Genomic DNA, 17,603 nt, shown 5'->3' with positions numbered 1-17,603 from the left:
ATCATCATGTTTAAAAAACAAAATCTCAAATTCATTGTGTCATAGATCAAACCTATACCACACATGCTTCTTCCCTCTTAGCCTCTCAACTCATCACTGAGTTTCTTTTCAGTATGGAGCCCCTTTGTTAATTTTTTTTTTTATTTTTTTTTCCTTTCCTTTCCTTTTCTTTTTCTTTTTTCTTTTTGTGGTAGGGTTTCACTTTAGCTCAGGCTGACCTGGAATTCGCTGTGTGTTCTCAGGGTGGCCTTGAGCTCACCATGGCAATCCTCCTATCTCTACCTCCCAAATGCTGGGATTAAACCATGTGCCACCACACCCAGCTAATTTTCTATTTTTCTTTCTTTCTTTTTTTCTTTTTTTTTTTCTGAGGTATGGTTTCACTCTAACTCAGGCTGACCTGGAATTCACTATGTAGTCTCAGGGTGGCCTCGAACTTATGGCGATCCTCCTACCTCTGCCTCATGAGTGCTGGGTTTAAAGGTGTGTGCCACCACGCCTGGCCAAATTTTCTATTTTTTTAATGCGTGTATGTGTACAGGAGAGGATTGGCATGCCAGGGCCTCCAGCCATTGCAATCAAGCTCCGGATCATGCGCCCCCTTATGCACATGTGCAACCTTGCATACTTGTGTCACTGTGCATCTGGCTTATGTGGGACCAGGAGACTAGAACATGGGTCCTTCGGTTTTACAGGCAAGCATCTTAACTACTAAGCCATCCTCTAGCCCTAATTTTCTATTTTTAAGATTTGCCGTCTGCTAGACTAGAGCCCAGCAAAAGGGAAACATTTGGTTTAATACTACCAGCCACATATTTTGAATTTATCAATGACATGAAAGTTTTCCAACTGCTAACACTACATAGTAATATTTGTGTCACAGACTCTTCCAGCCATTCTTGAATAGCTTGTAGTTTCCCACTAAGTAGACAGAAACAGACCCACAAATGGCTTGGGCTGAACAGTAAAGATTCATACTCACCATTCCACTGATGCATCGGCCACAGGCAGTTGTTTTAAACTCACCATGCAGCTCTTTCACTGCACTGGTGGTGTAAAAGCCTTCTGCCAACAGAATGATGCCATACAAGAAGAAGAAGGATGCAATTCCATAGATGACATATTGCATCAGCTGTATCCTGTGAAGAGAAGAGTGCTTGAGATGTTAGACTCATTGTATGGTAGGGGCTTTATTCCCAGATCCTGGAGACAGGATGTGAGGTAGCATTACTATGGCATTTCCCGTGGCTTCAGTGAGCTCATGGGGCAGCTTGGGGTGCATCTCTGCCCACTTCAGAAATGTGGGCTTTCCTTTCATGGTGGGCTTGTGGGTGAGGTAGACAACCTTCTCAGGCAATGGACAAATGGACAAATTTCTTTTTTTTTTCCCGAGGTAGGGTTTCACTTTAGCTCAAGCTGACCTGAAATTTACTATTTACTATGTAATCTCAGGGTGGCCTTGAACTCTTGGCGATCCTCCTACCTCTGCTTCCTAAGTGCTGGGATTAAAGGCATGCACCATCATGCCCAGCTTGGACAAGTTTCCTTTGACCATGGGGAGGACCCACTTATAATCTGTCACTACTTATCCAACTATGCCGTGAGAGTTAGTATAGGCACTGAGGGCTTAAGTTATTCATCCAAAGATACACAGTGCAGGGGTTGGGGAGATGTCTCTGTGGGTCAGATGCTTGCCTTGCATGAAGACCGGACTTTGGATTGCCAGCACCCATGTAAAAGGTGGGTGTAGTGGCTATAATCCCAGTGTTGGGAGGTAGAGAAAGGAGGATCTCCTGGTCTTGCTGACTAGCTACTCAACCCAAATCAGTGAGTTCGGTGAGAGATCTTGTCTCAAGTAAGGTGGGGAGTAATTGAGGAAGATACTTAATATCTGGCTTCCACACACTTACATACACATCCATAACACACATGCAAAAAAAAAAAAAAGAAAAAAAGAAAAGAAAAGATACATGGTACTAGATCCAACATTTGAAAACTGGTTCAATAGATAGCATTCTCTTTCCAACATAGACAAATGCTTCCCAACCAGGTCTGGAGATTGCTTTTTACTGTTGTTCTGACAGAATACCTAAATAAGCCCTCAGGGTGTCTTTAAAGAGTAACCAGGGCAGTTGAGTTTTGCATTAAGATCTTTACTACTATGGGCTGGAGAGATGGCTTAGCGGTTAAGCGCTTGCTTGTGAAGCCTAAGGATCCCGGTTCAAGGCTCGGTTCCCCAGATCCCATGTTAGCCAGATGCACAAGGGGGCGCATGCGTCTGGAGTTCGTTTGCAGAGGCTGGAGGCCCTGGCGCGCCCATTCTCTCTCTCTTTTCTCCCTATCTGCCTCTTTCTCTCTCTGTCACTATCAAATAAATAAAAATAAAACAAAAAAATTTAAAAAAAAGATCTTTACTACACACGTGATGGGATATCAACTCCATGCAAGTTATAGAAAGTTAATTCATAGCTAAGTTGGTCCTTTGAAAGCTGGCAGAGACCCACATGATAGGTCCTCATGCTTTGGCTGCCTAGTTAGTAGTTTAAAAAAAAAAAAAACATGTGGCACCTGCATGGCACCCTTCAGAGATTGACTTAACTGGTCTAGGGTGAGGCTTGAGCATCTTTTTTTTTAGTTTCTCAGAAGTCTGAGGGCCATGGGGTAAGGTCCCTAGCTAAGTAAATCAATACATCCTCCAGGGTTCATCTTGGTTAACTATTTCTTCTCTGCCATGGTTTGCACACTTCTTGATCTATCCTTAGGGCCTTCCCAGCCCTGCTCATTTCTTTCATGTCAGTTGGGACAGATATTTTTTAAACCTGATTTTATCATTATGCCATAAAAATGTTTCCACTCTGATGAAAGTTTCTTCTAATCCAACGACACTAAAACTCCATGCACCTTTGGAATTAAAGAGCACAAAAATATTGGAGTGGAGTCGGGGAGCAATGGGAAGGGAGGCAGTGTGTTTCAGCTGAGCTTGCAGCTCCGAGACTGCTGGAGAGCTGTTGGTCTTTCTGTGAGAATTATTCTCATGTGGGAAAGCAGAGACTTGAAGCGAAATTTCCCGAGCTTTCCTGGTTCTCCATTGGAGGATGCTGTGCAATTTGTCCTGTCCAAAGAGTTTTGTGAGCATGTGTGTGTGGATGTGAATGCACGTGTGCCTGCCAATGGAAACCAGAGGTTGACATTGGGTAGCAGCCTTAATTGCTCTCCACCTTATTTACAGGGTCTCTTACTGAACTCAGAGCTCATTCACTTAGCTGATCTAGTCAGCTTGCCCTGGGGATCCTCTGCTTTGAGCACTAAGATCATAGAAGTGGGCTCCATACCTGCCTGCCCAGCATTTACATGGGTACTGGAGATTGGAACTCAAGGCCTGTGTTTGCATGACAAGTACTTTACTGATTGAACCACCTCCTGTGCCCCTGCCAAAACGATTAATGGTGAAATGTCATTCCTTCAGACTTAGACTTGGGGTTAAGTCCTCCATGGGGCTCCCACCATTCCAGGGTGGTCATTTTCTATGAGAAAACTTGAGAACAATGCTAACTCTCTTATGAGATGTTCTGCAGTATCAACCTGTCACTTCATCACAGTCCCCCACATCCTCCTCTACTGTATGGAATATGTACTCCTTGCTATGCACAACCGAGATCCCACACTGGACCCTAAACACCCACCACATTCTTGATGCTTTTCTTCTTGTGTCATGGACTTTTTCTACCTGAATAGAGTGAACATTCATTAAAGGCATCAGTTTTCTGCCAGAAGAGGTCGAGATAGTCTTTCAGAGCACAGCATGAGGTGGTTGCATCTTACATTTTTGAAATTTGCAAGCAGAGACAGAGAGGCAAAGGCCTCTTGCTGCTGCAAATTCCAGATGCATGTGCCACCTTGTAATTTGGTTTTATGTATGCGCTTGGAAATTAAATCCTTGCTGGCAGGCTTTGCAAACAAGTGCCTTTAACCACTGAGCTGTGTTTCCGGCCCCATTAATACATTTTAAAAAGGAAGTAGGTACATACACTTCGCTCAGCAAGGCGTGGTCATTGGTGTTGGTGGAGAAGTGTTGCTCAAGAATCGCCACGGTGCCCGCAAGAGCCACATGTCCACAGCCACAGAACAGGGCGACTCCAGAGAAGCAGAGGATGGTGGCCACCAAGGAGGCATAAGGGACTCCTCCCAGACACTTGATGCAGCATTCGAAGCAGCCTAGACCAAAGGAAAAAAAAAGGCGGCCATGATGGGCAAGAATGCCTCTGGTCTCCACGGACACAGGAGTTTCTACTTCTCCATTCCCCTCTCAGCTCTGTGATTACTACGTCAGCATTCCAAGGACTAGGGGCTAGTTCCACCATTTCACATTCTGTGGGTGAGGACTCTGACGCACCAGACAGGACTGTAACTTACTTTCAGGGTCTGGCAGGGTAAGGAGTGACAAAGGTGACAAAACACAGTTAGAAGATGCAACATAATTCCAGGGCTTTCTGACTGACAACAGGGTGATTAGGCATCTTCCCAGGTGGCAATGAAGAACACTCATTCCACTACCAAAGGCAAAGGGGAGGGACTACAGAGTGGTCACAGCTCCATGAAGAAAAGCCAGTCAGGTTCTCTCCAAACTCACCCTTCTGGGCTTTCTAGAACAAACCTACTGTTACAGCAGCCCGTGACTTACCCCAAGTCATTGACCTCCTGGCAAGCCAGAAGAACCCAGCATGGTAATTATACTGCTGCCAGGTTTAGAAAATCATCTCGGGAATCATTTTGGAAAGGTCATAGGGATTTGGACCCTCAGGCAGTGAAGTACCAAGTCACAAAGATGCACTCAAGTGGGTCCACTCCAGTTTCTTTCAAGTTGACATCAGTAACTATGTCTGCTTTCTTGATGAAACCCTCCTCCTCCCCCATAAACCCTGGGCAGCACAAGAAATTCATTCACAGATGACCACCGCCTCCTCCTCCTCTTCCCATTTGGCCCCTTCCTAGACACACATGCTCCAAGTTACAACCCAGACCCAGTAGGTGATGCTTAAAGTAGTTGAAAGGGGGAAAAAAAGAAACAAAAAAAGGAAAGAGGACAAAATGAGAATCCATGAAGTGAAATGCAGGAGACAGCGCCATACTTCACATTTAACCTTGAGAAGACTTTCCAGAGAAACTTTTCCTTGAAACGTACATACAGGTCTGTCTGCCCACCAGAACCGGGTGACATTTTCAGTTGAGAGATATTTATCTTTGAGTTCCAGCAGTGTTGGCTTCAGGATAATGTCTGTAGCTCTCCTGACCTCCCATCCTGGTTTATATTATCCAGACCCTTCAGTAAATGGCTCATAGGGGAAATGGAACTGTAAATGCATTAAGATGTTTAACAGCAATCAAGAGCAATTCATTACCTTGGGGCAAGCACATTAAATTTCTTTCCTTCAGATAGTCTTCATAGGATTCAGGGAAAGCAAACTCAGCAGAATACACCAGAGGTGCACTTTCCCACCAGATGAGCATCCCGTCTGAAGCTAGCATTCGCTTCAGTTTGCCACAGGAAGTGACCCCAGACCTGCTTTACTGAACTGCTCTTGCATTTGTTGGAAAAATATAAAATGACATGGTTTCATAAGAGACTGACCTTCCTTCTGGTTCTAAAGATGACCAGCTGTTGTCAGGAAGATCAATCTCCCTGAAACAGATGTGTTAAACCTCATAAAATAGGATCCAAATGCACAATATAGTTCAAGTCAATAGCAAGTTAATACCTTCAAGAGCTTTGGACACTTGAGATTTGTGAACAGTGATGTTACAGCTCAATTGTATCCATGGCTTTTTGACCACTAAACTGAATGTCTGAATTCTCTTCCATGCACACAAACCAAGAGAAGCCAACATAGGTGGCCTTGATAGTGTCCCGTTCTATAAAGAGAAAATTGACTGGTGTGTGTTGCATCATTCACAACCTGCCCTACTCTCAGTGCCTATGAGAATGTTAAGAACAAGCCAAAGACTTACAGTTGTGCCTGACCCTTGTTGGAGAGCTGGGTGGCCCTAGGACTGATGTCGGGTCAAGTACTTGCTAGCACGTGTGATTTTTTTTTTTTTTTTGAGAGTGACAGAGAAAGAGGCAGAGAGAGAGAGAGAAAATGGGCACATCAGGGCCTTCAGCCACTGCAAACAAACTCCAGATACATGCGCCACCTTGTGCATTTGGCTTACATGGGTCCTGGGGATTCGAGCCTCAAACCGGGATCCTTGGGCTTGACAGGCAAGCGCTAAACTGCTAAGCCATCTCTCTAGCCCCACGTGTAGCTATTTTAATTCATTTAAAGTTAAGTCAAAGGAAGCCAAGTGTGGTGGCAAACACCTTTAAGCCCAGCACTTGGGAGGCAGAGGTAGGAGGATTGCTGTAAGTTCAAGACCACCCTGAGACTGCATAGTGAATTCCAGGTGAGCCTGAGCTAGAGTGAGACCCTACCTCAAAAAAGAAACAAACAGGGCTGGAGAGATGGCTTAGCGGTTAAGCGCTTGCCTGTGAAGCCTAAGGACCCAGGTTCGAGGCTCGGTTCCCCAGGACCCACGTTAGCCAGATGCACAAGGGGGCGCACGCATCTGGAGTTCGTTTGCAGTGGCTGGAAGCTCTGGCGCGCCCATTCTCTCTCTCTCCCTCTATCTGTCTTTCTCTCTGTGTCTGTCTTTCTCAAGCCAATAAATAAAAAAAAAATAAAAAATGTTTAAAAAAATTAAAAAAAAAGAAACAAACAAACAAAATTAACTCAAAGGGAAATTTCACATCCCCAGTTGCAGCAGCCTTGTTTCCTGAGTGTGGTAAAAAGCCACATGTGCTAGTGGCTGCCATGGGGGACAATGAGGACACAGAGCATTTCATCATAACAGAATAGTAGTTTGGACGACACATTCTGACCACATATTCGGATTTTCTCTAATATGGAATGTAGACTCTAATGGGGTTTTACTTTGTGTGGTGGTTTGATTCAAGTGTCCCCCATAACTTAGGTGTGCTGAATGCTATATCTCCAGCTGATGGCAATTTAGGAATTGAATCCTCCTGGAGGCAGTGTATTGTTGGGGGCGGGTTTATGGGTATTACAGCCAGCTTCCTGTTGCCAGTGTTTGGCACACTCTCCTGTTCCTGCTGTCCACCTGATGTTGGCCAGGAGGTGATGTCCACCCTCTGCTCATGCCATCGTTTTCCCGTCACCATGGGGCTTGTCCTGTAAGCCAAAAGTAAACTCCCCCTCCTGCCCCTCAGGAGCTGCTCTTGGTCAGGCGTTTTCTGCCAGCAATGCGAACCTGACTGAAACACCTTGGATTCAGTACATTTTTTTGTTGTTTTGTTTTGTTTTTTGAGGTTGGGTCTCACTCTAGCTCAGGCTGACCTGGAATTCATTCTGTAGACTTTTTTTTTTTTTTGAGGTATAGTCTCATTCTAGTCCAGACTGACCCAGAACTCATAGTTATCCTCCTACCTCTGCCTCCTGAGTGCTGGGATTTAATATCTTCATCACCACATCTGGCCATATTTGGAAATTTTCTTTCTGTTTATTTTTATTTATTTATTTGAGAGCAACACAGAGAGAGAAAGAGGGAGAGAGAGAGAGAGAGAGAGAGAGAGAGAGAGAGAGAGAGAGAGAGAGAATGGATGTGCCAGGGCCTCCAGCCACTGCAAACAAACTCCAGATGCGTGTGCCCCCTTGTGCATCTGGCTAAAGTGGGTCCTGGGAAATCAAGCCTCGAACCGGGGTCCTTAGGCTTCACAGGCAAGCGCCTAACTGCTGAGCCATCTCTCCAGTCCAGAGCTTTTGAAAACACTGGATTGTCAAGCTTAGCACCAGTGACATACACGTGAAGTAAGCCACCTTCACCTGGAAGATCAGTCTAATGCTTCAGGCAGACAAGAAACACACTCATGCTACAACCTGATGAGGTTCAGGACACAAACAGCCACAGCAGAGGAAAGATCTGAAGAGATAGAGAGGAAGTACATACAGGGGGAATCTCACTCATACTGCAGACAGACGAGGCAGAAAGGCCTTATCAGAATGATACAGAATGTGGAATCATTAATTGACATGATAACAATGATGTAGAATATGATGCATTGCTGGATATTTTTGTTGTACATGTACTAAACCCATGTCCTTTCTCATCATTTGGAGTTAGGTATAGCACATTTACCCGTTAACAACAGAACTCATCCTTCTACATCCACTGTGGCAGCTTCAAAAGGCTCTTTAATCCCCAACGGGTTAGAGTTATTCTTCTTCTGTCAAAGGAGCTATCACAGCTGCTCCTGGGCTCAAAAAGACGAGTGAGGGTAGAAGAATGAGGCTGTCCAGTCCCAAATTCAACACTAGATCAAAGCTAAAGTTTTTCTTCAGTTTATCTCTTGAGGACTCCATTTACCCCATGCTGGAGAGCTAGTTTTGTATCAGCAGGAGAATCCAGAGATTGAACTTGCGGGATCACTATTACACCAGTGAATCCCAGTCTTGGCTAATGCCAGTGCTTGTACATTTTCAGTAGATGGCTCATTTGTGACTGGGAACTGTTACAACTACAGAGCTGAAACCACAATACTGGCCATCTTTGTCACAAACACACATAAAAGTCTTCTAGACCCTGCAAATGAACAAAACCTAAAGCTTGTGGCATACAACATGAGAAAAATTAGAGGAAATAATACTACAGGGTCTAGAGCTTATTCTAGCTTGGTTGTCCATTTATCTAAAGAGCTAAAATTATATGAGTGGGAGCTGGGGGAATGGCTCAGTGGATAAAGCACTGAGTACCCAAGTTCAATTCCTAGACCCCACATAACAAAAACCAGAATCTGTGGAGGGCTTCTGTCATCCCAACAGGCTAATGGTGAGATGGAGGCAGAGACAGGAGAATTTCCCAGAATCTCGTGGTAAGCACAGCAAAGAACAGCAGATACAGACAGGGAAACCCTGCCTGAAATGAAAAGGTGAGGACCAACCCACAAGCTATCCTCTGATTTCCACACTATTAGGTGTCTTCACATAAGAGCTTTTGACTTGAAATACATGTAAGCGTGTGTTAGGGTTTGAATGTGAAATGTCCCCAACACTTTCATGTGCTTGAATGCTTGGTTTCCAACAGATGGTGCTATGTTGGGAGGCTTTGGAACCTTTTTGGAAGTAGGGCCTAGCTGCAAGAAGTAGGTTGCTGGAGAATGGGTGTTGAGAGTTACAGCCCAGCCACACTTTAGCCAAGCTGTCTTTACTTCCTGATCTTCCCACCATCTCAAGCTCACACCTTTGACAAACTGTGCCACCCCAGCCACCATAATGGACCCTACCTTCAGAACTATGAGCCCAAATAAATTTCTCCCTTAAGTTGCTTCTGCCAGGTACTCAGTCACAGTGATGGGAAAATGACTAATACAGTATGGTGGTTTGATTCAGGTGCCCACCATAAACTTAGGTTTTCTGAATGCTAGATCCCTAGCTGATGGAGATTTGGGAATTAACGCCTCCAGGAGGTAGTGTATTGTTGGGGGTGGGCTTATGGGTGTTATAGCCAGTGTCCCCTTGCCAGTGTTGGGCTCACTCTCCTGTTCCTGTTGTCCACCTTATGTTGGTCAGGGGGTGATGTCCCCCCTCTGCTCATGTCGTTGTTTTCCCTGCTATCATGGATCTTCCCCCTCCAGTCTGTAAGCCAAAATTAACTTCTCCCCACCCCCACAAGCTGCTCTTGGTTGGGTGATTTCTACCAGCAATGTGAATCTGACTGCAGCATACAGTGTATACTTGGCAGAAGCTATGGTAGTCATGAGTGCTCAGGATGGCCTCATGGGCGTGCAACCTGTGTGGTCTCATGGGGCTGCATGCTTGGCTTAATTCTCTGTGATGTCAGTTTGTGAGATCCTTAACTTTTGAACAAGACTGTCTACATTTTCAGTTTATACCAACCATGGAAATTATGTGGTCAGTCCTGGGTATATTTTTGTGAAAGAGACATAAGGGATTCTCTGTATTTTATGTCCACTGTAACATTGTGATTTAGCACCTGGTATTAGATAGAAACCCAGCCTATACTTTTGGTTTCCCAAAGTATATGGCAAGACCCTATTGCTGAAGACTTCACATGCTTGGGCTATAGGACCCTGAGGAATCAAGGTGAGGCTATGCTGGAAGCCTACTCCCTGTTGATAAGCTGTCAGGATGCTAGAAAGACCTATGCAGTATAGTCTTTGAGAGGAGAAAAGTCATCAACTGTTCGTCAACCAATAGTGAGCCCTGCAAGCTTTATGTCTGGCCAGCCAGGCCCAGTGTACCAACTGGTGCAATGGTGACATGTCTGTTTTCAGGGAAACCAATTGCTTCCTGATTGGATTTGAGGCCTGCTTCATGGGAGGGAATTTATATCTCATACTAAAAACCTGGTCAAAAATTTTGGCTGAGGAGGTCATAAGCCCTAAAAGGGGAAATGACTACTGTTGGCTGGCTAAATGGACATACTGTGACCACCAAATTGCCCTCTAAACACATTTATGTCCATATACTAATGCCACTTTCCTGTTTGGTAAGAGAAGTCTCTCTTTTCAGATGGTGGTGACCACTGGGGTGACTCAACAATGGGCAAAGTGCTGAAAAGAAGTGACCATGAGGTGTTCAGCACTGAGACATCTCTATCACATTCTCCAAGGTTCAAGGACCATTGTGGAAGAAGTGATGGAAAGAATGTAAGAGCCAAAGGAAGATGAGAACTGCTTACAATGCTGTCATCCACACACAAAGTGGCCTTGATATTCATGACCTCACAGTGGCTGACACTGCCTACACAAGACCTGCATAATAGGAGGAAAAAGATGATGACATCAAAATAGAAGAGGGACTAGTTAGTAAGAAGGTATTCAAGGGAGGGAGGAGTTAGGAGGGGGAAAAGGGGAGTGTTGGGAGGGGATTATGGTCATGGTACATTGTCTATATTTATGCAAGTTGTCAATAAAAAGTTAAAAAGAAACTAAGCCTATAAAGGCAAGCATCTACTTGCCAACCATGTTATCTTGAGAGCAAGCATCCAGGGATCAGCCACACTTAGTGAGTATCTCCACAGGAGTATTAATGACTTTCCCTTCACTCTGAAAGGGAGTGGCAGTTACCCACCACAGCAGCCATCACAGAGTCAGTCCACAAATTTCTCCAAAACCAGGAGGAGGCAAACTGTGACTTGTGCTTTTGTTTTAAAGTTTAAAGTTTTATTGGAACACAGACATACTAATTCACTTATTATTGTCTAGCTGTTTCTGTCTTCTGTTGAATAGTTGTGGCAGACCACATGGCTTGTGAAGCCTGATACATCTATAATTTAATTTTTTGGCATGTGTATGTGGTGTATAAAGCATGTATATACGCATGTTCCTATATGGTGATGGGTGTATGAGCGTGTTGTGTGGGTTGTGGGTGCCCATGCACATGCGTGCAAGTGGATGTGAAGGCCAGAGGTTGATATCTACTGTCTTTCTCAGTTGCTCTTCACCTTAGTTTTTTGAGGCAAGGTCTCTCATTAAACCTAGAGCTCACTGATTTGGCTATACAAGCTAATCAGAAAGCCTTAGGGATCTGCCTGTCTCTGTCTCTCCGGTGCACCACATTTTATGTGGTTGCTGGGGATCTGAACTCAGGTCTTCACACTTGCATGGCAAATATTTTACCCACAGAGCCATTATTTAATTCTGCACAGGAAAAAGTTTGCGGAACTATGTCTCAAAGCACTGGTTGGTGTCCTGAGTATGGTCTATGGATCAGCAGCAGCAGTACCTGGAGAAACATTAAAATGCAAATTTGCAAGCCCCTTTTACCACCCCACCCCCAGAACAACTGAGTCAGAACCTCTGGGAGCACACCTAGTAATCTGCTTTCACAAACCTTTGCGGGGGACATTCTCACATATGCTCAAATGAAAGAACAGCTATCTTGCAGAATCAGGCCCGTTCCATCTGCTACTTCCATGATGATCCACTTCCACCAATAAAAATCTTACTCCATGGGCTGGAGAGATAGCTTAGCGGTGATTGCGCTTGTCTGGATAGCTGAAGAATCCAGGTTCAATTCCCTAGTACCCACGTAAGCCAGATGCACAAAGTGGTGCATGCATCTGCAGTTCATCTGCAGTGACTGGAGCCCCTGTTTTGCCCATTCTGTCTTTCTAACTGCCTCTTCCTCTCTTTCTCTCTCTCTCTCTACCCACCTCTCAAATAAATAAAATATTAAAAAAAAATCTAAGTCAGGCATGGTGGTGCACACCTTTAATCCCAGCAATTGGGAGGCAGAGGTAGGAGGATTGCCATGAATTCAAGGTTACTCAGAGACTACATAGTGAATTTCAGGTCAGCCCAGGCTAGAGAAAGACCCTACATTGAAAAAACAAAAAAAAAAAAAAAAAAAAAAACTTACTCCAGAAAATGATTTCTAGCTTCTGATGAAGATGGAGGAGCAGGAGCCAAATTTATATTTCTGTCGGAAACAAACAAAAAATTCTCAAGATAGCTGATAATGGGCTATGAAGAGCCATCTGTGACTAATGAGTTCATTATTAAAATAAAGACACAACAGAACCAAAGTACTGATGTTCAGTGATCTGTAAATCATCTTGAAGAAGCAATTAGTATAGGTTTACTTGAAGGCACAGCTCAGCCCTCACTTAAACAAAAGAAGCTCAGTCTATAACCATTATGGCAAGTATTGGGGTATTCTGAAGGTCTTGTTTAGTAGAAACTACTGTGAATGGGCCAAAGTAAGGATGGCCAGTCATTTCATGCCTCTCAGAGTGGGCACTGAGTAATCACTGAACATGTTTGATGTTCTGAGCATTGTGTTAGGTGCTGTACTTCCAGTGGTGACCTAACACACATGTGTAGTCTACACTCTGTTGGAATTTATAGTCTATGAGGATGAGGTATAAAACTGTTTTAAGTGGGCTGGAGAGATGGCTTAGTGGTTAAGTGCTTGCCTGTGAAGCCTAAGGACCCTGGTTCAAGGGTTGATTCCCCAGGACCCACGTTAGCCAGATGCACAAGGGGTGCATGTATCTGGAGTTCATTTGCTGTGGCTGGAAGTCCTGGCGCACCCATTCTCTCTTTCTCTCTGCCTCTTTGTCTGTCTGTCTGTCGCTCTCAAATAAATTTAAAAAAATTTAAAAACAAAACACAAACAAACAAAAACTGTTTTAAGTTCAGAGGTGTAAAGAGAGAAAACAGTGAGAACAACTCGTTTCTGGGGTGACTTGGGAAGGCATCCTGAGATAAAAATCCAAGGATGAATTAGAGTTAACTGGGAAAGGATGGGTGATCCAGGAAACAGGAAGTTCTGTAGTGGGAGAGAGCAAGCTGCATTCAAAGGGCGCCTGAATAGTGAACAAAAAGCTAGAGCAGTCTCCTGAAAGAGGCAGAAACAGTTCAGAGAGAGGGTGGAGTGGTAAAGGCCAAAGGGTCTGTATGAGCTAGACCTCAAGGCTTCTCTGGCCATCTCTGGAATCTGGAAGCTGTGGAAAAAGCCACATGTGTGTTAAAAAGGCTACAAGGGGCTGGAGAGATGGCTTAGCAGTTAAGTCACTTGCCTGTGAAGCCTAAGGACCCAGGTTCGATTCCCAAGGACCCATATAAGCCAGATGCACAAGGTGGCACATGCGTCTGGAGTTCGTTTTCAGTGGCTAGAGGCCCTGGTGTGCCCATTCTCTCTCTCTCTCTCTCTCTCTCTCTCTCTCTCTCTCTCTCTCTCTCTCTCTCTCCTCTCTTCTCTCTCTCCTTCCCTGTCTCTGTCTCAAATAAATAAATAAATAAATAAATAAATAAATAAATAAATAAAATTAGTAAAACTAGGTAATTGTAAGACAAAATAAATAGAAGTAAATGGTGTCTATTTTTTAAAAAAGTTTACAAGGCTGATTGATTTCAGAGAGCTAAAATGCTGAAAGTTCAAAGCCAAATTATCTTGTGCTAGCTTTAGCCTTTTCATAGATATTCACTGCCCACATCTATGTTTGACCTAACATCCATCCTTGTGACTATTAGGTAAATCCTTTAAAAAATATTGATTTGAGAGAGAGAAAGAGGGAGAGGGAGGGAGGGAGGGAGGGAGAGAGAGAGAGAGAAGAGGCACATCAGGACCTTTAGCCATTGCAAATGACTCCAAACACATGCACCACCTTTGTGCTTCTGGCTTATGTGGTCCTTGCGAATTGAACCTGGGTCCTTTGGCTTTTCAGGCAAGTGCCTTGACTGCTAAGCCATCTCTCCAGCCTGGTAAATCCTTTCAAAATGTACAAATAGACTCTTAATATCCACCAACCCAAAGAAGATCACCAGATTACATCTGAGGCCTGTAATAGAGATTTCCCTGCTTTGTGGTAATCCATCTACCTGGTATTCCCACTAATGTTTTTGTTTTTAAAAAAAATAAAACTTGGGCTGGAGGGATGGCTTAGCAGTTAAGGCATTTGCCTGCAAAGCCAAAGGACCCAGGTTTGATTCCCCAGGACCCACATTAGCCTGATACACAAGGGGTGCAAGCATCTGGAGTTTGTCTGCAATAGCTGGAGGCCCTGGCACACCCATTCTCTCTCTCTCTTTCTCTCTCTCTTTCTCTGTCAAGTAAATAAATGCGTAAAAATAAAATCTTTAACAAAATAAAACTTTTTATTGACAACCTCCATACATATACACAAAATACTCTGTTCCACCAGGATATTTTAAAAAATACCTTGATTTGTGGCTTTCTTTATTTTCTTACTATAAAAACTTCATTAAACTATTTACCACATTGGAGCATGGGGTTTGGAGTAACCTATATCCATGTTCCTAGGCCATGGTCATCCATATTTGGTTTCAGAACATACTCTCTCTTATTCCCTTTGAGGTGAGAGCTGTGTTTTTTGTGACAAAATCACTCTCAGAATTATGGGAAGCCATTGAGTATTGTGTTTTCAAGGTAGTATCTCACTCTAACCCAGGTTGACCTGGAATTCACTATGTTGTCTCAGGCTGGCCTTGAACTCACAGTGATCCTCCTACCTCTTGAGTGCTGGGATTAAAGGCAAACATTACCACATCTGGCAGGGGGCAGGGCAGAGAGAGAGAGAGAGCAAGTGAGTGCCCCAGGGCCTGTAGCCACTTCAAACAAACTCCAGTCTCATGCACCACCTTGTGTATCTGACTTTATGTGGGTACTGGGGAATCGAACTCAAGTTGTTAGGCTTTGCAGGAAAGTTCCTTAACTGCTGATCCATCTCTCCAGTCCCTTTTGAGCATTTTTAAGTAGGGAACCAACTGAGTTTGTCGATCACTCTGGCTGTTGGAAGGGGTTACATGGGCCTGTATCTCAGAAGAACAAAACATGAAGATGACAGCTTCTACTGTACAGCAAGGGAAGCTACCAGAAGTCTAGAAGTGATAGGAGCCGGGAGTTGTGGCCCACACACACATAAGCCCAGCATTTAGGAGGAGTGTAAGCTCAATTTTAGTCTTGACTACATAGTAAGACCCTTGTTCCACTCAATCTTGGCCAAAAGGCCAAGAAGTGATAAGGAGATACAAGACCTTAGGGTGGGATGGGGAAGAGAAAGAGAGAGGCGCCTGTGTGTCATTTGGAAGTGCTTTGCATAGGGCAAAATGGGAGATTATGAGTCCTGAAGTACTTTGGGCCTACCCTTGACCAGCTGAGTGTTCCCCTATACTCTAACAAGCCTCACCCTACCCCTTGGGGAGGCCAGTGTGCACAGGAAAGATGGAGAAGCCCATTTCTAGTTACTAGAGCCTCCAACTAGGCGTGGTGGCACACAGCTTTAATCCCAGTCCTCAGGAGGCAGAGGTAGAATTGCAGTGAGTTCGAGGCCTGCCTGGAACTACATAGTGAATTCCAGGTCAGCCTGGGTTAGAGTGAGACCCTACTTCAAAAAATGAACAAACAAAAAAATCTAATTACCAGCTCGACCTTCCCAGACTCAGTGCCTGCTTTCACATTAGTTGTGCTTGGTGTTTCTCCCTAAAGCAATGGATAAACCCTCTAGCCTCTTGTAAATCAAAAAATAGCAAGTTCTAGAGGCCACAAGGAAGAATCACAAAATTTTCCAGGGCTGGAGAGATGGCTTAGAGGTTAAGGTGTTTGCCTGCAAAGCCAAAGGACTCAGGTTTGATTCTCCAGGACCCACATAAGCCAGATGCACAAAGAGGTGCATGCATCAGGAGTTCATTTGCAGTGGCTGGAGATCCTGGCACAACCATCCCCCCTTCTCTCAAATAAATAAATAATATTTTTTTGAAAAATGTTCCAAGTTGTTGAGCTGCCTTAAAGAGAGTGCGACTGCAATGATTTTTAGCAACTAAGTCCTCGTTACCTCTGCATTTCTCACATCAAAGATGCTTAAGGGCTGGATAGATGTCTCAGTGGGTAAAGTGCTTGCTATGCAAGCAAGAGGACCTGAGTCTGGATGGCCAACACCCAGTGTGGTGATGCATGTCTCTAATTTCTGTGCTGTGGAGGCAGAGACAGGTAAATCCCTAGGATTTACTGGCTAGCTAATGTAGACAAACTGGTGAGCTGTAAGCTCAGTGAGAGACTGTGTCAAAAAGCTAAGGTGGAGATCAGCTGGGAGGACATCTGAATGTCATTCTCTGGCCTCCATATGCATGCACACACGTGTGTACTCACACACCTATGAATGCATGCACATATACAAGCTCACCGTCCATACATTTGCACCAAAAAAAAAAAAAAGGATACTGGCCTGGCATGGTGGTGCATGCCTTTAATCTCCCAGCACTTGGGAGGCAGAGGTAGGAGAATTTCTGTGAGTACAAGGCCACTCTGAGACTACAGAGTGAATTTCAGGTCAGTCTGGGCAAGAGCAAGACCCTACCTTGAAAACAACACCACAAAATAATAATAAAGGATGTTCTGTGTTTATGGGGTTGCATAAACAATTACAGTCACTTGAGAAAGGTTCTCACCCCTTCCCCCCAACACACTGCTGGGCAGTCTATACAAAGGAAATGGGTCTCAGATTCAGGCCATTGCCATTATGAAAAGTCACAGGCAAACGGATGCTTTTTGTTTGTTTGTTTGTTGTTTGCTTGTTTCTTTTGAGGCAAGCCAAACAGACTGGCCTTTTTTTAAGCAAAAGCACAAGAGTGGGACAGAATGCTGGTGTGCCAGGGCCTCCAGCCACTGTAACCAAACTCCAGATGCTTGTGTCACCTTGTGTCTGGCTTATGTGGGACCTGGAGAGTCGAACATGGGTCCTTAGGCTTCTCAGGCAAGAGCCTTAACAGCTAAACCACAGACTGATGTTTTAAACTATGGGTGTGGCACTCAAAATTAAAGCGCTACTAAAAGCTAACGCTGGTTAAGGAAGCTTTGCTGCGATATGCTTGTAAACCCACAGACTAAGTTCTCCAAACTTCAGACCAGTAATCACAATGGTGGTTAGCAGAGGGGCCAGGAAAGCATTTGTTTGTTTGTTTTTTTATGACAGGGCTGTTCTGTTAAAAAAAAAAAAAAAAGCTGGGCGTGGTGGTGCAGGCCTTTAATCCCAGCACTCGGGTGGCAGAGGTGGGAGGATTGCCATGA

The 17,603-nt window shown here is 44.4% G+C and overlaps 1 protein-coding gene across 5 annotated transcripts in view; it reads right to left on the bottom strand.

The window, feature by feature from the left end:
* Gpm6b (glycoprotein M6B) overlaps window positions 1-17,603 on the bottom strand; it is a 194,917-nt gene that overhangs the window by 16,944 nt on the left and 160,370 nt on the right. For all 5 annotated transcript variants that reach the window (XM_004671448.3, XM_004671445.2, XM_004671449.2 and 2 more), the window contains 2 exons: window positions 4,029-4,215; window positions 983-1,139 (listed from right to left, as the gene is read on the bottom strand). In XM_004671448.3, coding sequence (XP_004671505.1) covers window positions 983-1,139; window positions 4,029-4,215 — 344 coding nt within the window. The remainder of the gene's footprint in view (window positions 1-982; window positions 1,140-4,028; window positions 4,216-17,603) is intronic.

This window comes from Jaculus jaculus, chromosome X, assembly GCF_020740685.1.
Source record: "Jaculus jaculus isolate mJacJac1 chromosome X, mJacJac1.mat.Y.cur, whole genome shotgun sequence".
NCBI classification, from domain to species: Eukaryota; Metazoa; Chordata; class Mammalia; order Rodentia; family Dipodidae; genus Jaculus; species Jaculus jaculus.
This window is presented reverse-complemented; position numbering and strand designations above follow the sequence as displayed.